This window comes from Syngnathoides biaculeatus, chromosome 20, assembly GCF_019802595.1.
Source record: "Syngnathoides biaculeatus isolate LvHL_M chromosome 20, ASM1980259v1, whole genome shotgun sequence".
Classification (NCBI taxonomy): Eukaryota; Metazoa; Chordata; class Actinopteri; order Syngnathiformes; family Syngnathidae; genus Syngnathoides; species Syngnathoides biaculeatus.
Window position 1 is genome coordinate 13,215,689 of NC_084659.1, and position 23,143 is coordinate 13,238,831.

Below are 23,143 nucleotides of genomic sequence, written 5' to 3' on the forward strand. Positions count from 1 at the left end.
GAAACCTTCTGCTTTCAGAACAGACGTGCAACATACCAGGAAGGAAACTTGTCAAGAATGTGCTGCCCCTTTATCACCTCCCGTACTTTTTTTTTTTTAATTTATTTTTTTTTTTTTTTTAGAGACACACCCGTCTCATTAAAGAGCGAAAAGCACTTATTCACAGAACAGAACACGTCACGGGTATTTGCAGTCACGCTGAATAGAAACGGATTCCTCTGTGCTTCTTTGTGAGTTATTGTTTGGCTTTTCCTCGTTTTGTTGATGAGGGTTAAAAAAAAAGACTGTCGTCTCTGTCTCTGATCAATAGACCTGCTGCATTGTTTATGGATACACGCTGCTGCGCATCCACTCGCCGAAATAAATTGATGAACGCATTGCAAAATGTCCAGAAATGAAGGCATATTTTCTGTTGAGAGGCTGAAATCTGACGATTTGGGCACGTGTGATCGCAGTTGTCGATTGATTAATTAATTTGAAGTCATAACTGAACAAACAGGAAGAGTTTTGCATATGTGCTATTCCCAATCACAGCTCCTTAAGTACACGGAGTACAAAGGGTTGCATCGTGTGGAAAATACTGCAGAACTTGATGGGAAACCCAGAGGGAGTGTGCAATTGAAGGATTTTGTTTTTCAACACATAAAAAAAAACCAACAAGCAATTTGTGTCTGCTGTTGACAGGAAGTGATGATGATTGACAGGAAGGGAGGAAGATGAGAGGAGGGGTTGAATATTGACGCATTAAGGATGGAAATGTGTTTAGCACAGTGGCAAATTGGTGACGCTCCGGGCCGCCGCATTGGTTCAGGCGAGCGATCGCACAATGGGCTCATCTTCATTCCGCACGCCGCTTGTTTCCCCTCATACGCCGCACACTTCCCGGAACACGCATTAAGACGTGGCTGAATCTGAATCTCCGTTCATTTGCCTTGAATATTTGTGTCACGGATATTTCGACTTTGCGTCAGTGGAAGAATGCCTCCGGTGAATCCGTAATTAAAATGCTAATTTCTGCCGTCAGAAGCGGTTCCGCCCGCGTCGTACCCCGGGCCCAGTTTGACAAAGTTTTGAGAGCTGGCTCTCAATCACGCCGGTAACCACGGCGACACTTTTTCTGGCCTTCAGCAATTGAACAAACTATTTTTTATGTTTATGAGTTTGAAAAGAGGTGTAATTTTTTTCTGGTGAGCACGACAGCGTGTCGCACTTTGAGGCATTCTTCATATTTTTGATTCCTTATTGAGTCGCGAAAGATCATCTGAATTTCGATCTGTGTCTTTGCAGAGGAGCCTTTTCGGAGGTGGTCCTGGCCCAGGAGAAGCTGACGGGTCGGATGTTTGCGGTGAAGTGCATCCCGAAAAAGGCTCTGAAGGGGAAAGAGAGCAGCATCGAGAACGAGATCGCCGTGCTCAGGAAGTGAGAGCCGCGGCACACAACCACACACACACACACACACACACCAGTGTGAGCCATCTTATTCATGGTTACTGGGGCAACTATGCGTCCTCTCTCTTTGCAACGCATCAGAAGCCCCAGCATCAGCCACCCCCAGGTCACGATCCAAATCCCATCGAACGCACATTGCCCGTTGCAATATTCGGTCATCGCAGCTAAAACATCTATCAGACAGAAATGTGTGCACGCTGTTGTCTGAGAACGCTTATTAATGCACATTTCCTCCTCCTTACTGAACATTATGAACCGACATCAATCTTTTTATCACTGTGCGATGTGGAAATGCGTTTTCCTTTACAACTCCTTTGGAACAAATAACCCAACGTTATGAACAGATCAACCGCAGACACATTTCCAAATGATGCCGATGTGTTTATTGTTATTGTTAACAATTTGTCTGTTCACAAATTCAATTTCCCAGCCTTCGTCGAGCCCAGGTATTTATTTTCATATTTTCCGTCAGAAAGATCTCGAGGCATCAAACAAAAATGCTGTAAAAATTGGAATAATCGAGTCAGTTACCGTAATTTCCGGCCTACAAAGCGCACCTGATTATAAGCCTCACCCAGTAAATTTGTAAAGGAAATGCCATTCATCCATCCATTTTTTTTTTTTTTTTTTGCCGCATATCTCACAAGGGTCGCGGGCAGTGCTGCTCCTGTCAATGGGAAAGAGGCAGGGTACACCCTGCACTGGTTGCCAGCCAATCGCAGGGCACATCGAGACAAACAGCTGCACTCACAATCACACTTAGGGGCAATTTAGAGTGTCCAATTAATGTTGCATGTTTTTTGGGATGTGGGAGGAAGCCGGAGTGCCCGGAGAAAACCCACACAGGCACGGGGAGATCACGCAAACGCCACACAGGCGTGTCCGGGATTGAACCCGGTACCTCAGAACTGTGAGGCCAACGTTTTACCAGCTGCGTCACCGTGCCGCCATTTGGTACATACATAAGGCGGACCCAAGTAAGAGCCGCAAGTGCCCACATTGAAACATATATTTTCAAAGACTGTACACAGAAAGAGTTTTCAAAGTTTTAATACCTTACCTTAGCTTAACATAGCAACAACACGGGAGCACGAACAGGGCTGGTAATTTTAATTTTTTTTTTTAAACCATACCAAGAAACAAAAAAAACAGCCATGGCAACTACACAGTAGCGGTTAAAAAAAAAACATACTTAAATCACTGAGACGTGCCAGTAACATAGCAGCCACACATTAGCACAGCAATAACACTAGCGCAGGGCTAACAGGGCCGGTTAAAAATAAAATAAAATACATACCGGTAAAAGTCACTTCCTCGGCACATATATTCCACCGGTCTCACTCTATTTCCGCTCGAGTGCCCCCTTGCGGCCGCTAGAAAAAATGCACAAATTAGCCGCATCACCACATAAGCCGCAGGGTTGAAAGCGTGCGGAAAAAAGTTGCGGTTTATAGGCCGGAAATTACGGTATGAATTTCATTCATTGCGTTCCATTGGTGACCACTTGTTCACTTTTGAATAACACCGCATGGCACTCAAAAAAATTGTATGAATGAAAATGGCACTTCTCCCGGGCAGCCCTCAAACATGCACTCAAATTATCGCTGCGTGCACGCGTCTGCTCCCAACGAGCCGCACGACGCCACTCCGGGTTTATCGCCGGTCTGCCGACGCGGCGCTCATAAACGACTCTTGCACGCTCACCCCGGCACCTACTGGGAGCGCCTCTGAGTGGGGGAAGCACGACCTGTGTGGAATTACCGCCGCTCCCAAAGCGAGAGATGATTAACCCACGTGCTCGCGCTAAATCAGTTTTGTTTGAGGTATTACGATTATGCGTGCGTATGCGTTCGCACGTACGGAAAACTCTCCCTTGTGCCGAGAAACCGAGAAAAAGTGACAGAGCTGAAAAGGTAAATGGAGGCTGAAAAAAAAAAAAAGACTGTCAATGAGGCGACTCTGTCCAAATGATTGTCATCATTATGCGCATTAATGAGAAAAGTAATGCTAAACATTATCGCCTCATTACAACTGTGACTCATTCAGTCGCGTTAGCGCACGACCGAACGCGATGGTAAGACGCCGCCCAGCTCTCAAATAACGTTCAATTCTCGCTTTCTTTTTGCAGGATTAAGCACGAAAATATCGTGGCGCTGGAGGACATCTACGAGAGTCCGGATCACCTCTATCTCATTATGCAACTGTGAGTTGAACCCATCAAATGTTGGAGCAAACAGCTGTAGAACACGTCCAGTTTCGGCAGCAAAGCATGCGATAAACAATTTCGTCTTTGGTGGTGGTGCATTGGGGCCAAGAGGGCTTATCTGTGGATCGCCCGTGAGGTGCCTCCCGCTGACCTCCTCCGCAGGCTTACACGGGAGGAAAAGGCGACTCTGGCACCGGTTGTGGAAACGCTTCCGTCAGGTTCGGCGGAGGATTACACAACAGCGGCGTTATTTGCGGCTTCGTGTCAACAGATTAGCGCTCGTGTTTGAGGCTTGCGATCAGAGTACAGCAGGCAAGATATTTGCGGTGGGACTGAAAACTGGGTGAAAGATGCCAAACTGCATTTTTTTCCCCCAGATTAACGGCTTCATTTTATTGTATTTGTCAGCGTAAATCAACAAGATGATGCTCTTAATTTAAATCGCTGTGGCGTCAATTAGGCAATTAAGAGCGCTTTTCCATTTTTACCACTTGAGCTTGATATGTCATCGGAGAAAAATTTGAAATGACTTCCCGTTGCAATTTTTGAGCCTTCCTTTTTGTTTGATTTTTCTTCATGAACTGGCCTTTTGGCAGCGAAAGTCAGCGAAAGGGTCTGAGAAGAGCTGACCCCGAACTCCTCGGAAAGATCCAGCCAGCGCTTCTTTGTTCACGTGCACCTTTATCTTTCCGTCTCCTTTCGTCCTTCCTCTCTTCCTCCTCTTCCTTCACACCTCATTTCCATCACTGTCACCTCTTGCCCTCCACCTCACCTGCTCACACGGAATTCAGTGTGCCCGCCCAATCCTCTTTCCTCCCTCCAGCAAGGCCGTGCATGGGTCAGTACACATTACTGGCCATGTTTACGAGGTCAAAGGTCACGTCTGAAATGAAACCGCCGCGGCTTTGATACGATCGTTTGACTCTAGGTTAACCTGCAGATATTGCCCTTAATGTTATTAAAACAAACTTCCCGCCACAGAAGCTCGCATCTTTCACTACGCGTCCCTGCACAAGCAGCTAAAAGAAACAAAACCAAAATTGAGTTAGTCCAAATCCCATTTGATCTGGCCTTTGCGCCGCAGGCTGCACTCCGCTGGAGCGCTTCCGCAACCCGGCATATCTTTTATGCCGTGAAGCATTTGTGTCATAGTTTCAGACTGACAGAAGCAAACCGTTGTACTCGAGCTTATGTACACTGCTCAACACAGTGTACAGTAAAGGAATAAAATCCCATTTTTTGGGAATCCATTTCTCAACAAATACCAGAACAAGTTGATTAGACTGACTTGGTGTAATTCCTTTCATCTCAAATTTATCTTAAATCATGTGTACTGTATTTTTTTATTTTTATTTTTTGCAAGGTTGTGTGTGCATAGTTGAATCATGTTTAAAGAGAGGACCGTAATTTCCGGCGTACCGAGCGCACCTGTACCTAGTATATTTGTAACGGAAATACCATTTGGTACATACATAAGCTGCAAGTGCCCACATTGAAACACGAGATATTTACAAACAAAGACCGTAAGTGTTTCAATACCTTCGCTTACCTAAACATAGCAACAACATAGTAGCACGAACAGGGCTTGGAAAAAAAATACATAAAATAGCTGTGGCAGCTACACAGTAGCAACACGGTAGCACAGCACTAACAGGGCCGGTTGAAAAAAACATACCTAAATCACTGAGATGCGGCAGTAACAGAGCAGCAACACGCTAGTGGGGTGCTAACAGGGCCGGTTAAAAAAAAAAAAAAACATACTAGTAAAAAAATCACTGAAACATGGGAGTAACACAGCAGCAACATGCTAGCGCAGCGCTAACAGGGCCAGTGGGGGGAAGAAAAAAAAAACATACCGGTAAAAGTCACTTCCTCGGCACATATATTCCGCCGGTCTCACTCTTATCTTTTCCGCTCGAGTGCCCCCTTGCGGCCGTTACAAAAATATGCCCAAATTAGCTGCATCACCGCATAGACCGCAGGATTGAAAGAGTGTGGGGGGCAAAAAAAGTCGCAGTTTATAGGCCGGAAGTTACAGTTATTTCTACCTGCTCACAGGTTCATGCTCATTTTCTTTTATGGTACTTCAGACGTGTAGTACAGTATGCGAATAAAAGGAAAGTCACAAAATAATAACTTATGTAAAGCACTTTGCATCACCGTGGCTGAAAGAGTAGCTCACGTCACCAAACTCACTTAATTAGTTTGAAGCATTTTCCCAAAAGACTCGAGTTTCAGTCTGGAGCAAGGAATCATTTTCTGTTTTTTTTTTTTTTTGTTTGTTTTTTTTGCAGCGAGTTACTGCGTGGCAGATCAATGCGGCGTGACAGCGTTTGCATTGTTCATCTCGTCTTACGTAAGCATCGACACTGCGGGGGGAAAGCAATCAGTTCCTAGCGCAATGAAAATCGATGGCATCGAGCGCAGTGAAACTGCTGATGTTTGCCGGGTGATAAATGACATATTTGGAAGAGGGAAAATGGTTTTGTTTGTCGAGTAAGTTGTCATGACGCAAGATGGAGATTAATGAATACAAGTATTCACCGGTAATTTTCTTTCGGCTTGTCCCGTTAGTGGTCGCCACAGCGTAACATCTCAGATGATTAGATTAGGTGCTTTACACTAAGGGCACTTAAGAGTTGAAGAAACGAGGCCTCTCGGGATTTGTGATTCGTCACCGCCTCTCTTTGGTTGATGTCTACCCGAGTAAATATGTACCAGCAGGATTTGAATTTGAAATGTCACAGAAAACAATTTGAATTTGAAATGTCACATTTTCAATAGCTGTTTTTCAGTGTAACTTTTCAATGTTAACAATTCAACTGGCTACATTTCGCCGTCGAAAATTCGCCGTCTGTGCCAACAGGCAGGGTTACTTCAGGTCAGAACCGAAGACTCAGCCAATCGCACTTTGGTGATCTTTGTCACGTGACGTCACATACAGTGAAGAAAATAAGTATTTGAACACCTACATATATTGCACGTTCTCCCACTTAGAAATACGGAGGGGTCTGAAATTTTCATTGTAGGCGCATGTCCAATGTGAGAGAGATAATCTAAAAAGAAAAATCCAGAAATCACAATGTATGATTTTTTTTTTTCTTTTTTTTTCACGATTTATTTGTGTGATACAGATGCAAATGATTATTTGACCACCTGAGAAAACCAATGTTAATATTTGGTACAGTAGAGCTTGTTCGCAATTACAGAGGTCAATCGTTTCCTGTAGTTGTTCACGAGGGTTGCGCACACTACAGGAGGGATTTTGCCCCACTCCTCCACACAGATATTGTCGAGATCCGACAGGTTTCTGGGCTGTCGCTGAGAAACATGGACTTTCAGCTCCCTCCAAAGATTTAGGCCTGGAGACTGGCTCGGCCACGCCAGAACCTTGATATTATTCTTACGGAGCCACTCCTTGGTTTTCTTGGCTGTGTGCTCCGGGTCATTGTCATGTATTCCATGGTCATGGATTTCTGGATTTTTCTCTTTTAGATTATCTCTCTCCCAGTGGACATGCACCTACGATGGAAATTTCAGACCCCTCCGTGATTTCTAAGTGGGAGAACTTGCAATATAGCAGGGTGTTCAAATATTTATTTTCTTCACTGTACTAAGAAAGCGTAATTGGATTAACTGGCTGTTTGGTTCTGACCTGAAGTAACCCTGCCTGGTGGCACAGACGGTGAATTTCAGACAGCGAATTATAGCCAGTCGAATTGTGAACATTGAAAAGTTACACTGAAATACAACTCTTGGAAATGTGATCACTTGACATTTCAAATCCAAATCCTGTTTTCTGTGGCATTTCAAATTCATATCCTGCTGGCACATATTTACTTCCATAAATGTATTTTTAATTGTGCAAGGGACCTGAACCTAACCTGCTGATGCAAACATCCGTATTGTAGGACCACTCGCCGTCTCAACCCAAATAGCAAATAAATAATACCTGCTTTTTGTTATCTCTTGGAAAGAACCGACCACAAATTGAACATATCAGATTTCTCAATTTGTTTATGATCGCGGTTTGTTTACAACTGCACTCTAACGTACGGAGAGCTGTCGCCTTATTCAACTCAACGAGAGAGCGGACGCAAAGCATCGCGGCGACTCTTAAAGATACGGGGATCCGCCGGGGTTCCTGTTTGTGAGATCGTCCCTTCTGAGTCAGGTCAAGCCTTTCGAGATCACTCATCGTGCTCCTTGCTCGAAACGAGAATATATCCTATTCATATTTCAAAGTGAGCGGAATCGCAGGCCGCTTCCTACCACGCGACCTCATTGTGCGCGCAGAGAGAGAAAAAAAATCCAAAAGCGAAAGCAATTTTCTTTCTTTGTTGGAGCAAAACTAGACTAAAGACAGTAGAGACAGACTAGTTTGCCCCTGACGAAACTTTGAGCTTTTTCTAGAATTTGTTGACGTCTTTTTTGTTTTTCCACCAGATTTAGCCTTCACAGTTTTCGTTCCCCGATCCAAATGTACATCTTTGTGGTTTGACGTGAGAACCACGCCCCAGATACGGCCTGTGATGGAAACAAGTGTCCCGCGTACACTATCTGCATTTGTTGGGTCTCTTGTCTGATTGTGATACTCTCTTGTTGAGCTGCATTTTACTGTGTCCTTTTTGCCAACAAGTCCTTACTTTCTTTTGAAGAATTCACAGAAATAAAAAAAAAAAACATGAGTTAGCGTTTAACAGGCTCTAATCAGATATGTCACCATGACAACAAGACACACAAATTCCGTGGCTGTGTGCCTGTTTGCCCTTGTCTGTCCCTGGATGCGTGCCAGTGGCGTTCCCGTGGATCTTTCATTCTGATTGCGCGGGTCTCCTCTGTGTGGTGAGGTTTTCCCTTTATGAGATGGAGTTCTCCAGCAGGGGGCGCTACCAGCCTGCACACCAGAGACTTTATGGGCTCGCTGTGAAATCTGGGTCTGTTCAGTTGAGCGCAAAGCTTTTATTTAGTCGTACGGGTGGAAAGTTAAGGTTAATTGTCCGTTCTGCCATCAAGTGGAAGACCTTTTAATCGCTCTGCTTGCGTCACTGACCTAGATATATGAATAAAGACACATTTTTTTTTGTAGTAAATAAGTCATAGTTTAATGGAATGGAATTTTAAATATGCCAAAACATTTTAAGTAATTGAGCTCATATGTGACGGCACGGTGGATCAGCTGGTAAAAGCGTTGGCCTCGCAGTTCTAAGGTCCCGGGTTCTATCTATCTATTGTGAAGTTTGCATGCTCTCCCCGTGCCTGCGTGGGTTTCCTCCGGGGTACTCCGGTTTCCTCCCGCATCCCCAAAACATGCAACATTAATCGGACGTTCTAAATTGCCCCTAGGTGTGATTGTGAGTGCGGCTGTTTGTCTCGAGCCCAGCGGTTGGCCGGCAACCAGTTCAGGGTGTAGCCTCGCGCAACCCTCGTGAGGATACGCAGCAAAGAACATGGATGGATGGATGATCTCATATGTCAGTCTACTTCGTATAGCTGATGTTTTGCCACAGTGTCCATGTATGCTAATGGTTTTATAATAATCTATCCATCCATTATCCAAGCCGCTTATCCTCATAAGGGTCGCGGGAAAGCTGGAGCCTATCCCAGCTAGCTTCGGGTGAAAGGCGGACTACATCCTGATCTGGTCGCCGCTCAGTCACAGGGCAGATATCGACACAGTCACCTGAGCGGGAATCGATCCCACGCTGCCCTGCACCAAAGGCAGGTGTGTGTACCACTACACCATCAGCGACGTTATACAATAATACGTTGTCTAATTCTGCAGGGTGTCCGGTGGCGAACTCTTTGACAGAATCGTCGAGAAAGGGTTTTACACAGAGAAGGATGCGAGCACGCTCATCCGCCAAGTCCTGGATGCTGTGAACTATCTGCACAACATGGGCATCGTGCACCGAGACCTGAAGGTATCACATCCACACACAGAAAGTCATTTCTTAAATGTCATAACACCGTAGTAATAATAGCGTACTGTTTGATCAGTCCTACCTTTTTATCTCATAAAACAAAGCTCATAAGTGAGTCTCTTTACATTACATGACTACATTTTGGTTTGTTTTTCTCCCATAGCCCGAGAACCTGCTGTATTTTAATCCCCAGGACGGGTCAAAGATCATGATCAGCGACTTCGGTCTTTCTAAGATGGAGGGTAGCGGTAACGTCATGTCCACTGCCTGCGGTACACCAGGATACGTCGGTAGGTTATTTTTTCGTCGGTCTTCCGTCACCTGACGTATTCTAGCCGGCGTAGACAATTGCATCAGACTGCACACGAATGCAGAGAAATACAGTCGCTGTTATTCAAAGCTCGAGAAAGAAACAAGGCAAAAGAGCTGTTGCACCGGCTGTTCCATCTATACGGCGGCCAGACGGCGCAACGTTCACTGATGCGTATTCACGGCGTAACCTGATGCGCGAGTGCTCACACAAACTTTCACATCAACATCGCACTTTTGTTTTTGGCTGTAAACCGAATAGGTCTTCATCGTTTGCGTATATTTATATTCCATCCTTCTCGGGATGGCCGAGCCTTTCCAGCGGACATGAATTATGCAATGAGCGCGTGTTGTTTCCGTCTGACACCGGGCTGCTTTATTCAGGCTGGGTCAACGTTGTTTATTCAAGCATGTGTGTGTGACTTTGCATGCAGGCTCTTTCAGTTATATACTATTAATCAGCCACTGACAGAGCCGTACCACTCCCTCACTCAGTCAACATTGTGTGTGTGTGTTTCTGCGTGCATTTACATCTGTTGTCATAAGAGACAGATGTTCAGCACACTCGTCCACATCGATGCCAACAACCCATGGCTCAACCTGTTCACACGCAATGTCACGTTATTTTACCGTAATTCCAGGCCTTCAGAGGGCACCTGGTCATAAGCCTCACCCAGTACATTTGTAAAGGTACACAACATACCCCGCAGCTGTGTAAAACATTGAAACACGAGATATTTACAAAGAAAAACGGTACAAGGACTGTTTAACGCTAGCCTCGTTGTGCTAGTGCTAGTGCGGCGTTAACAGGGCCGACAACCCCTAACCCGCTGACAGCGGCGGGATGTTTTCAAGTTTGGACAACCGTGAAAGGCAAAACCGACATTTAGGGGGGAAAAAAAAAACGTACGGGAAAAAGGAGGCGCTGAGTCGCAGACGTCGTCACAAACGATATGTATCTTTTATGGACAAAAGAATTGGGACACCCGGCATCTTTATCACATCAACAGTAAGCGGAATGGAAGAAAATATGGAAAGTGTTGCGCGTACAACGGCGAGGTACTTTTGGGAAGATATTGAAATTGCGTCTATTCACCCAGAGCTACTGGACAGCGCCGAAATACATAGCATAATTCCCGGCCTACAGAGCGCACCTGCTTATTAGCCTCACCCAGTACATTTGTAAAGGAAATACCATTTGGTACATAGGTACGCCGCACGTGTGTAAAAGCCCCAAGTGCCCACATTGAAACCCGAGATATTTACAAAGAAAGATTGTACACAGACATTTTAATGCATGATGTCAAACTCAAGGCCCGAGGGCCAAATCAGGCCCACCAAATGATTTTATGTGGCCTGCGAAGCCAAATCTAGAGTGTCAATTTCCATGATTTTTGTAAAAAATCTCCACCAAAATTTCAAATTGTCATATATCATAAGTTATGGAGTTGAGATACTACAACCATTTTTCTGTTACCAAATGTGAATAGTTGAAAAACACACAAACCTTGATTTCTGATTCCAAAACTAGTTCATACATTGATGATGTAAATATGATGAGATGATTAAATATTTTTGTTCCACAGTCATCATGGCGCTCTGAGGGAAACGGGGACAGTAACGTGGACCACGACAAAAATGAGTTTGACACCCCTTTTATGCTAGCACGGCGCTAACAGGGCCAGTTTAAAAAAAAAAAAAAAAAAAAAAAAACATACTGGTAAAAATCACTGAAACACAGTAGTACCACGCTAGTGCAATGCTAACAGGGCCAGACCGGTAAAAGTCACTTCCTCGGCACATATATTCCACCAGTCTCACTCTTACCTTTTCCGCTCGAGTGACCTCTTGCGGGCGTGAGAAAAAAATGCACAAATTAGCCGCATCACCCCACAAACCGCAGGGTTGAAAGCGTGTGGGGAAAAAAAAGTTGCGGCTTATAGGCCGGAAATTACGGTAACCTGCTCTCGGTTTTATGCTCATTTCCTTTTTTTTTTTTTTTTTTTTTTTTGTATTTCTATTTCACTTTTGTTGAAACCAAACCTTGAATGTAATTTGTCATTTAAATTTGTTTTTTTTTTTTTTTTTTTTTGCGGTTGTTGTTTCCTTTATTTCTCGACAAGCCCGCACCCCACCTTGCATCTGCTTGCATGCATATAACTCGAGTGCAACAGTAAATAAACCGAAAACCCACTATGTAAAAGCCAGATCTTGATTTAAAAAAAAAAAAAAAAGTGTGAAATATTCAAGTCGTTTCCAAGCTAATGTTTTGTCTGGAAAGATCCCGTTTCCTCCGGTAACAAGATCTCATCTCATTACTGTGCTAATGAGGTCCTTGATGCTCAATTTAGAGCGCCCTAAAGCATTGAGAATAGTGCGCTTCAACTGTTCTGCACAGTCCCATTGCGCAACATACAGTAGTTCCGTAACATAGCAGTGAGCAGAACTTAAATGTAGCTGATTTGTGTACAGCTAGTATTACATCTTATGTTCTAGAAGAGCGCCAACCAGACATAATGACCTCAGATGTTGGAATCCGGCAAAAGCAACAGACGTGAACAGCATCGCCGTGACTCATGGCGCAACAAGACCGCTATGATTCAGCACACGTTTCGACCCATTTGATTTCACCACGCGGGATTTTAAAAAAAAAAAAAAAAAAAAAAAAAAAAGCCATGTTTTTGTGACATAATAAAGGAGCTCAAGATGAATCATCGAAAAACTTTTCCCGTCGTTAATGTGACCTACAACCTGTGCAAATTCAATGGGGTAAAAAAGGCAAAAAATAATTTTTCATCTCGAGACAAATGTAAAATAAACAACTGCGATCGTGTGTCTACAAGTGTGTGTTCAGAATTAAGCGGAACATGAAAACATTAATAAGGTCAGCACACAAGTGGCGAAATATCCCCAAAAATCAGGGATTTGAACAAGGGTGTGGCGCCAAACCAAACCTGATTGTTTCGGTTAGGCAAAAGTACTTTTTTCTGTGAGAGTGCATAACTTGCTCTGATTTTTTTTTTTTTTTCCCCCACCGTGATGGAGTTTGTAGCCTTTAAAAACAGCTGCAGTTTCACATTAAAAATAAAAAAAAAAACACAGCTACTTTAGCATCGCCCTCTAGCACTGACTTTAATGGTACATAAACAACCGCAAAGCTCCCGTAAAAGGGAGTCTTATCAGTAATGAAGGAACTTTTAAGAGTACCAGAAGCTTATTCATTATGTCTGTCTGTTTTTAGCGCCAGAAGTTCTTGCCCAGAAGCCATACAGCAAGGCAGTGGACTGCTGGTCCATCGGAGTGATCGCCTATATTCTGTAAGTACGTCGAAGCCGGGCCTCGCGCCCCAACTTTTGCAATGGCGGAGGCCTTTAGCCTAGCTTCGGCATCCGGGGCTAACGGCCTCTGCCGCCTGGAAGCTCGACTCGCGGCCCACCGCCGGAGCTCGCTCATCAGACTCCGCGTGATTCCTGTCCGCCGCCAGAGCTCGCTCGTCAGACTCCATATCATTCCCGTCCGAAGAACTATCCACGGCTGCCGGCCCGGAGTTTCCGGGGGCCTTTGTTTATGCACTTACGTCGCGGTGTCGCGAAAATAATAAAAGTTTAATAGTCAGACATTTCGCCCAAAGAACCATCCGAATATTCAACATTAATTCTAGCCACAGGTTCAAATATGTATGGAAGTATTCCTCCGTCTTCCCGATCAACCGATACTGCTATTTCTTCATCAGATGAGGATAAATAGGAGAAATCTGCGATGAGCATAATGGTGTCCCATGTAATCGAGCGTTTGGAACAGCAAGTAACACGTCACATCTGCGCACGTAGGTTGCGAAAATGGCAGGGCCCCTGAAAATTCGTAATTGTCGATAAAAAAATCTTTTCAAAACACCAATAAATCAGAGAGGATTTAACATCACATTGTCAAAATAGAGTACACATAACATGACATTGGATACTTTGTTCATGCAAACCAATGGATTTCCCCTTTGAGATATCAAAAGTAACTCGTTTTGTGAAGTCCAAACAAAGAAATATTTCTATGAAGCCCAGAATTAGGACAGAATATCACTTTTTTGACTTAAATAATGCAGTTATCCATTTGTAGCATTAAAATGTCATTAATTGCCGCTCTGCCCAATCACTCGTTTGAGTTGTTGTGTGTGCTGGATGCGATGATGATGATGATGTTGCTAGGCACCGTCCTCAAAACCAGATGCGGCTCTGCGTGATGCCCTTATATGGAAACGGAGCCAGCCGCATTGTTCTGGTTGTTTGGTCGTCGCCGTTGTCGCCCCTCCCCCTCCGACTCCCTTCTGACCACCTCACACGCTCGCTCGATGCAGATGTTTGTGTGCGTAACTGAAAAGAAATGCGAACTCAAGCGTTGTGCGCCTTCGTTCGCCGCCCGCGAGGCATCTGTTTGCGCTCTGCGCGCGTTTACGCACCGAAGCCAGAGCACACATTTCAAATTTCACGATAATCCTCCTCAGGAGTTTGTTTATGTCTACATCTGGACTGCATTGTCCTGCATCTAAGGCGTCTCTGCGCGGCGAGGGTTCAGAGGTCAGAAGGTCAGGGTCGGCGGCGGGTTAACGGGACGACGAGCATGAGAGATTGCCCAACAGAACACACGCAGATTTTGTGCGTGCACTCGAGCGCGCGTCTCGGCGCTCAAAGGCAGAGGGAGAGCGGCTCCCTGCTGGCAATTTGCACAATTAGTCGGGCGATTTAGACCTTGTTAGCTTTTAGCTGCTGCTCAGGTGGAAAGATCACATCAGGTAATCAGCCATGATAATCACCAGGGATTTTGCGGACGTGCGCGTGGGCGCTCTGTCTCGGATAGTCGGCGAACGAGAGCCAAGTCCGAAACTGTTTTATGACAGCTTCCATATTTTCTTTTGCTGCTGCGGTCACTCCGTTGGTTGCGAGTTTGTCACCCAAAGACAAAAAGCAAAAAAAAAACATAAAACGGGAAGTCTCCCCCCGCCCCTCCCTCACAGCAGGAACCAACGTCACACTGTTTTCTTGCGTGTTGTGCAAATGTGTATCGATGGGGAACGGCATTTTAATGAGTCCTTAGGAAAATCTCAGCGCATCCAGAACTTCCGTGACGAGGCGCAGATGATGTTTTGGTGGAATCGGCGTTAATTATGACGGGAGATGTCTTCGGCAGTCTTATCATGTCAGCGTGATTGCAAGGTGCGAGTACCGTGAAATCGCTCCAAAAGGAGCACTATAAAAATGATGTGACAAAGTCAGTTTTGCAGTTAAATCGCTGCTCTGTGTGTATTAAATCCAAAGTGCACGTCGGACAGGAAAGGAAACAGCGCCATCTGATGGCCGCTAACCCTCGTTATCGTCATTCTTAGAGCAAGGTTCTGAATATTTACTCCCGTGATTTTTATCAAATTAATTTAATAATGCGCGATTCAAGATTCAAATGTCACCTCATTCACAAGTTAAAGCGCAAAAGAAATGATGATAAAGCCTCCTGTGCGCAGGTTGTGCGGGTATCCGCCGTTTTACGACGAGAACGACTCCAAGCTGTTCGAACAGATCCTCAAAGCCGACTACGAGTTTGACGCGCCGTACTGGGACGACATATCGGACTCCGGTGAGCCTTTTGTCCTCCTTTTTCTTGAGCTTTCCCACAAATACAGAGACCCCACGCTGAGTCTCTGCCACACACTAATGTGATTTTCCTTCCATAACTCAGTCTGGGACGGCGCAGTCAGGTGTTGTTAGTGAAAGCTTTGGAACAGACTGTGTTCAGAACCGTGCAGAATCAGGCCAGGCAATTATGTGCCGTGTTCAAATTTTCACTTGTTTTGACATTTTGGCCAGACTTACCGCTGTTCCTGTGCTGTTCCACAAACACAGTATAAATCTTCTGTACTATGGTTTGGCAAATGATGGCAGATACAATGTATTAGTTTGAAGTTCCAGTGTTTTGCCAAAACAACTTTTTGTGATACAATAAAGCCTTGGTTCCCCGTCCCCGTTTTCGAACAAAATCTGTTTTCAAACGAAAATTTCAAGATTTGCTTCTGTTTTCGAAGGAAAATGGGTCCCCGAACGCGCGTGGCCACACCAGCTGACCCACGACGCGCTTTGTTGTGAATTTCCACGCCGCCGGAAATAACATAATGCGCGGGGCGCAAAGCAGTTGACCCACCTACGACGCATTTTGTTATTGTCAATTAAAACGCCCCCCCGAAAAAAAATAAATAAATACGGAAATTACATAACAGCCCACTTTTGTTATTCTGTATAACGGAGCCTCTGTACACAAGCCTGTCCCAGTAGTGACTGTTGTTTTTCTTCTTATCGAGGACTACCGTAATAACCCATAGCGCATGGCTCCAAAGAAGGCAAGTTGCTTGTTTAAAGTTATTCTGCAATATTCGTTAATAAAAAAAAATTTACAAGGCTGGGGGCCGAGTCGCTACAGATACGGCAATGCACTCCCAGCCTAGTGTACTCTACTACTAAAGCATACATTTTAAGTAAAATAAAATAAATATATTTCTTTAATGATCTTATTATATAAAGTATTTAAACTATGCATGTATTTCTACCTTGGAGTTTATCATCAGGAAAAGCTAAAAAATGCTTTAAAAGCCTATTTTTTTAGGCTTGGAACACAGTATTTCTTTTTCCATTCATTTTAATGGGAAACATCGATTCGGTTTTCGAACAAATCACTTCTCGAACCGTTTTCTGGAATTGATTGTGGTCGAGAACCTAGGCATCACTGTACTTGGGGTGTATTATTCTCGCCTACGCCTTCCTGAGTCCCAGACCCAAGTGTATATTTTAATTTCCCACAAAAAAAATGATTCCTTAACAATGTTTGCTGTAGCTTGGATGCAGACGGGCCACACTGATACAGTTTGTTGTTTTGGACTCATATTTTCCAGCTAAGGATTTCATCAGCAACCTAATGGAAAAAGATCCAGCCAAGCGTTTCACTTGCGAGCAGGCTCTCGGACATCCCTGGTGAGCTGTGACAGCAAATGCAGCCTGACATAAAGACATCAGATCAATAGAGGTATTGATTTAGTCTTGAGTGCCAACAGAGGATTTGCTTGTGTGTCAGGATCGCCGGGGATACAGCTCTCTGCAAGAACATCCACGAGTCTGTCAGCCGGCAAATTAAGAAGAACTTTGCCAAGAGCAAATGGAGGGTAAACTTGCCTCCTGCAGTTATTTAACATGATTTAGTGCGACTTCTTCAGCGATCGCGAAGACGGGTCACGCCGTTTTTTTCTGCCCTCTCAAGCAAGCGTTCAATGCCACCGTGGTGGTCCGCCACATGAGGCGGCTGCAGCTCGGCAGCAGCACGGGGGGCGGCGCGGACGCCAACAACCCCCACTCCAGGCCGAGCCAGAAGCCGGCGCAAGGTCCGAGCCAGAACGCCGGCTCGGCCGCGAGCCAGATTTCGTCTTTCGACAACGTGGGAGCGCCGCGGAAGGAAGGTGAGTAGCGCACGACGACGTACGTGCATTTGACACTTGATGTTTGAACATCTTTTAATGCAGCGAAATATTTTTTTAGTCTTTATTATATTTTTTCAAAAGTGTTAGAATTCCATGATAATATGGCCAGGAAAGTTATTTTTTTAAATAGGATTTTTTTTAATCAATATTTTCAAATTATTTGTAATAATTTTTTTCAAAATTTTACATTCATGCATGAAAGAGGAAAAAATTGCAAGAAAAATACCGTAATTCCCGGCCTACAGAGTGCACCTGGTTATAAGTGTTAGCGCGGCGTTAGCGTGGCCCGACCGCGGGGATAGCATTAGCGCGGCGCGAGTGTTAACTTCTTTAAGTTCGGGGCTAGTGCCGCACTAATGCTAGCCCCGCGCTACCGTTAAATTCTTTATGTACCAAGGTTTATAACCAGGTGCATAAACCGCATGGTTGAAAGCGTGTGAAAAAAGTTAGGGCTTGTAGACCGGAAATTACAGTATGTGGTAGGTTCTTTCCTGATTGTGAAAATAATAATAATAATAATGTAGCACAGAGCAAAACGGTCGTTGACCTAACTTATGCGTGTGAGACGGCATCTCATAATTATGGTTTAGTACCTAGTAATTATGATTTGGTATCTCAGTTATGTTTTACTGTCTTTTAAAACTTTATTTACATAGCACCTCATCTCTTTATAAGATGGTTTCTCATTACAATGATTTAATACATCATTATAAGGACCTAGTGTCTGAAATGTAGGACTTAAATTTCCAGTTTTTAGTGAATTTAATTAATAATAAATACATTTCATCAATAATATTTTTTTCCAGTCTATCATTTCTTTTTTCTTTTTAACTCAGAAAACAGGCAGTTTTTTCTTTTGAATCCATCTTTGTTGAAATGAATTCACGTGTGTTTTCAAAAAAAATATGGAATATATTTGTGTGTGTATTGGTAAGTATTTTGTGTTGACCACCCCGGAAAGAAATTTTAAAAATGTTTGGGAGCCCCCCCGTCACTCAAGACCCCAAACTTGTTCTCATCGGTCTGACTTGGCCCCTCCAGGTGTTCCCACCCCTGCCACCCCCTGCAGCCTGGCCTCCGCAGCCACTTCTCCCGCGGCGGGGGCCGAGCTGAGCCGACCGCACCCCTCGGCCGTTCCCGCCCCGGTGCTCGCGGAGACCAAGTGACGCCAGGTGTCGCGGGGGACCAGCTGGGAAGCCACGGCGCTGTGAGGCGGCGGGACGAGAGAGGAAGAGGATGGTCGTCTTGTTACCGTCTTTTGTCTCCTCGCCGAACTTCTTTGTGGAAGTGCTACCGCCCCCCACCCCCGTCCCATCCCTCTCCCCCATCTCCAGACCCCGCCGCCGCCAACACCATCCTCTTCCTCCTCCTCCTCCTCCCGTCCTCAGCTGGTTCCTCGCCCTGCTCCAAGGAGAGCAGAGACCTCCATGTCTGACTCTCGCTGAGCATGTTTGTCAGCTGCCTGGCGATGGATCACGTGACTCAATGTCAACGTCCCTCCTGAATCTCATCCCTCCTTCACTAATCTAATTATCTGGATGTTTGTTTTTTTTTTCTTTTTCTTTCAACCTTCGGATTGACTGTTGGCAACTGGAATGTTTTCATTGTTCGATTCCCGCGGTTCATTTAGGAGGAGGTATTTGGACTTTTCAGAAGGTCGTTAATGTCTAATTAGCAGGAGCGTTTCTGTTTAAAAAAAAAAAAAAAGAGAAAAATAGAGCGAGAGAACGAGAAAGGAGAGCATAATCAAGACGATCAGTCGCCACTACCTCATGCTAATGACCAGCTTTTGAATCGAAAAGCTTCTCCCAAAATGGAATCAGAGTGGTTTCCCGGAACCCACAGCTCGATTTCTGTGCTTTGCGTTGACTTGATAGTATTTCATGCGCGTTTTTAAAATGCGGCACGTAGCTCGTCCAGCTGTTTGTGCTTCAAGAAGTGCTTTAAAAGTACCACATGACTGTTGAGAGAGGAAACTATGCGTTGGTGCTTTATTTTTGCACCGCGGCAGTCCACATACGTTCTCAGATGCAGATTAAACTGATGTTTATCAGACAGGAAGAAGAGATTCTATTGAGCGTTGTACTTCTTTATTCTACTTGCGTTACTTTTAAATGTTTCTGACTATTGACCTTAAATGGACTTGTTCAGGTGACTACGAAATGTTTGCAAACGTACGCTGTATGGACAAAAGCCTTGCGACACCGCTTAATTCATAACTCAATCGCGATATTTATTTTTCCACATATCAAGACGGCAAAATAGGTCCAAATCTGGCCTCCGTCCTCCCCCGTGTGGAGTTTCCGTGTTCTCTGCGTTTTGTTTTTCCGGCTGCTTCCTCCCACATCCCGAAAACACGCCTGTTAGGTTCATCGAAGACTTCTCAATCCAGAAAAATGGATTTGTATGAAGACATGACAGGCCATTGTACCAATGGAGAAGCATAGTGCGATTTAGGTGACTACAAGTAACGTACATTTGGTCACGTACTATAATTTCCGGCCTATTAGCCGTGACTTTTTTCACACGCTTTCAACCCTGCGGTTTATGCGGCGATGCGGCTAATTTGTGCATTTTTTTTTTCTAACGGCCGCAATGGGGCACTCGGGCGGAAAAGGTAAGCGTGAGACCGGTGGAATGTATGTGCCGAGGAAGTGACCTTTACCGGTCTGGCCCCGTTAGCTGTGCACTAGCGTGTTACTGACGTGTCTCAGTAATTTTTATGTATGCATGTTTTATGTTTAACCGGGCCTGTTAGCGTGGCGCTAGCATTAGCGTTAGCGCAGTTGCGCTAGCCTTCGCGCAGTGCTAGAATTTGTGTTATTGCGGCGCGAGCGTGAAACTCTTTGTGTACCGTCTTTGTAAATATCTATCTCGTGTTTCGATATGGGCACTTCCGGAACTTTTACACAGCTGTGGCGTTTGTATGTACCAAATGGTATCTCCTTTACAAATGTACTGTGTGAGGCTTATTACTGGGTGCCCTCTGCAGGCTGGGAATTACGGTATGTATTTCGGCGCTCACTCTGGGCGAATAGACACAATTTCAATATCTTCCAGAAAGTCTTCCCAGACGGTGTCGTATGGGCAACACTTTCCATATTTTCTTCCATTCCGCTTACAGTCGACGCGATAGCGATGCCGGGTGTCCCAATACTTTTGTCCATAAAAGCTACATATTGTTTGTGACGACGTCTGCGACTCAGCGCCCCGTTTTTCTGTACGTTTTTTTTTTTTTTTTTTTTTTTTTCCTTCCAAATGATGGTTTTGCCTTTCACGGTTGTCCAAATTTGAAAACGGCCCGCCGCTGTCGCCGGCCGCCTCTCTTTTCCAAGCCATGACGTCGCCGCGCTGCACCCGGTTCAGTCGTGCTCAGGGAAAAAACCGCAGCTGCACTGTGTGCCGGCGACACGCCGCTTTAGTTTCCCTTTTGCTCGTTTGCATAGTTCATGTTTGGCGTCGCGTCGAAGCAGCCGGGGGGAAAAGGTCGCTCACGCGTGAGCCTTAACCGCTCCCCTGCCGCCGTCGGTTTAGGGTTTTGTGTTCAATCGTGATGTCTAGTCCACAAATAGGGCGATACCTTGACCTAGTCAGTCATTTCCAATGATAACGTGGCATTCCATTTCGACGTTATTTATTTTTCCTCGAAGCGATTGTGTCAGTGGCGATAAATGGCCTTTGTTTTTGCTCTTAAATCGATGTTGGCCCCCTCTCACACATATCAGATTGTCGTTAGATGCGATCCCTTTATTGCGACTACGGAGCCAAAGACCAGAGCAAAGAATCTCGTGCGCATTCTCACGTGATTTGACAAGGAAGCGATGATGCTTTGATCGACTAAATGATTTCACGAGATCGTCATTGTTAGTTGCCAACTCGCCATCTTTATTTTTTGGTTTTCATCTCCTCTCCCGATAGTGCTGCTGCCGAATATTTAATTAAGTGTAACCGTTTGTTAAAATGGATAAAAAGCCACCGCGAGGACGTCAGCGATCGTGTCGTGTTATGTCGCCTTTTTGTCGGTTCTGTTGGACGTTTCGGATCTGAATTGCCACGCTTGCATGTTATTTAGAGGCGCTGCATGGAAGACAAAAACTGTATATTCCCAGGACCCAGAATCCGAAGCAACTTTGTCCCGTGTAGCTACCGATTCTTTTAACGTGTCTTTAGATGCATGTCGTCTCCGTGAACTGTCTTAAAAAGTGTGTCTGTGCTATTTTTATTTATTCAAATGTTGAGTGTGTCAAGTTTCCATCTCCAGAGATGGTTATTTTCAAAACGTGAGCGCTGTTGTAAAAAAAAAAAAAAAAAATCCATGTTTGTCTCAGAGGAACCCAACCGTCATTAATAGAATGGGGAAAAAAAATTTTAAACATAAGGGCTTAATCTGATTATCGATGATGACCCTGTATGCCGTATATATTAACGTGGTTTGCTATGCATTTTCAGAATTTATTTTCAGTGCATGAAAAATCCAAAAATGTCAGTTACAATAATTGGAATGTTGTATTGGAAAGAGGAGCCCGCTCTTCAATCCCTGAAATTGATTTTTTTTTTTTTTTTTTTTTTTTTTTATACTCACTCTCAACTATTATTGAGTATTGTAATAATGTTCAGTGTCAAACGAATTGATGAATGTGCTGCTCCTGCTTCCGGCGACGCTTTTGAATGAAACACTTCAATGTTTTAAGATGATTGTACATAGATTGTGAATATAAATCATCGTTTTCGAAATATTTGCTGTTCTGGCTTGCGGTAACGGGCGAGAGATCGTGTGTGCGCGCGCACTTCAGTGTGTTGATTGTATTGTCTCTGGAATGTCTGAGATGAGGGGAATAAAAAAAAAAAATGTAATTCCCCTTCAGAGTTTTGAAATTTTGACAGTGGAGCCAAACGCTCGGCGTTTCAGTACTGCTTTGGTGTCGGTAACGGCAAGCAACGTTTAATGATCTCAGGCTTATGTTTTTTTTTTTTTTTTTTTTTTTTTGCTGTTTTAAAGAAAGAAATCCAAAGCTGTGACAAGTCTGAAAACGCGCCTGGCTCCCATTGACGTATGTGTATTGTTCAAAAACGAACCAGTCCTGGCATCCGTGACCAACTTTTAGATACAGAGTAGGGTTTCAGTTCTACAAACGGGTGTCTCTGAAGAATGCATCGTGTGTAAACTATTTAACTGATAATTGCAGATTGTTGCAAGGTATTATAAACAATCTTCAAGGAGCTGTGGTGGCTCAATCGTTTTGAAGTTCTTCAGCGGCTCGTTCATGCATGCTCACTCTACTTGCATTCCGGCGCACGTTGCGCAGTCTACGAGAATAATACAGGCGATAGAAACCTGATGTAGGCCACAGCTCACACCCAGGCGCTCCCGTCAAGTGGCTGACAGGACACACCGCTCGACCAATCCACGCCTCTGAAAGGCACATACAAGATTTTGTGTATATATGCTCGCAATCTGTTTTGGGTATTTAAATACGTTAACATTACAAATTGTGTTTCATTAAATTGGACTAAATATTACCTATTGGCGCGGCACGGTAGATCAGCTGGCAAGCGTTGGCCTCATGGTTCTGAGGTCCCGGACCTTTAGATGGTCCCGGAGGTTCAATCCCGGCCCCTTGTGTGTGGAGTTTGCATGTTCTCCCCTTGCCTGCCTGGGTTTTCTCTGGGCACTCCGGTTTCCTCCCACATCCCAAAAAACATGCAACATTAATTGGACCCTCTAAATTGCCCCAAGGTGTTATTGTGAGT

At 44.6% G+C, this 23,143-nt stretch overlaps 1 protein-coding gene across 3 annotated transcripts in view; it reads left to right on the forward strand.

The window, feature by feature from the left end:
* Positions 1 to 23,143, forward strand: part of camk1da (calcium/calmodulin-dependent protein kinase 1Da) — a 43,369-nt gene that overhangs the window by 19,159 nt on the left and 1,067 nt on the right. For 2 of the 3 annotated variants that reach the window (XM_061807306.1, XM_061807305.1), the window contains exons 2-10: positions 1,288 to 1,419; positions 3,578 to 3,652; positions 9,441 to 9,579; positions 9,743 to 9,869; positions 13,130 to 13,205; positions 15,395 to 15,507; positions 16,814 to 16,892; positions 16,993 to 17,080; positions 17,176 to 17,371. In XM_061807306.1, the coding sequence (XP_061663290.1) occupies positions 1,288 to 1,419; positions 3,578 to 3,652; positions 9,441 to 9,579; positions 9,743 to 9,869; positions 13,130 to 13,205; positions 15,395 to 15,507; positions 16,814 to 16,892; positions 16,993 to 17,080; positions 17,176 to 17,371 (1,025 nt within the window). Of the gene's footprint in view, positions 1 to 1,287; positions 1,420 to 3,577; positions 3,653 to 9,440; positions 9,580 to 9,742; positions 9,870 to 13,129; positions 13,206 to 15,394; positions 15,508 to 16,813; positions 16,893 to 16,992; positions 17,081 to 17,175; positions 17,372 to 18,433; positions 21,962 to 23,143 lie in introns of those variants that run through there. The other variant, XM_061807307.1, reaches the window with a different exon arrangement.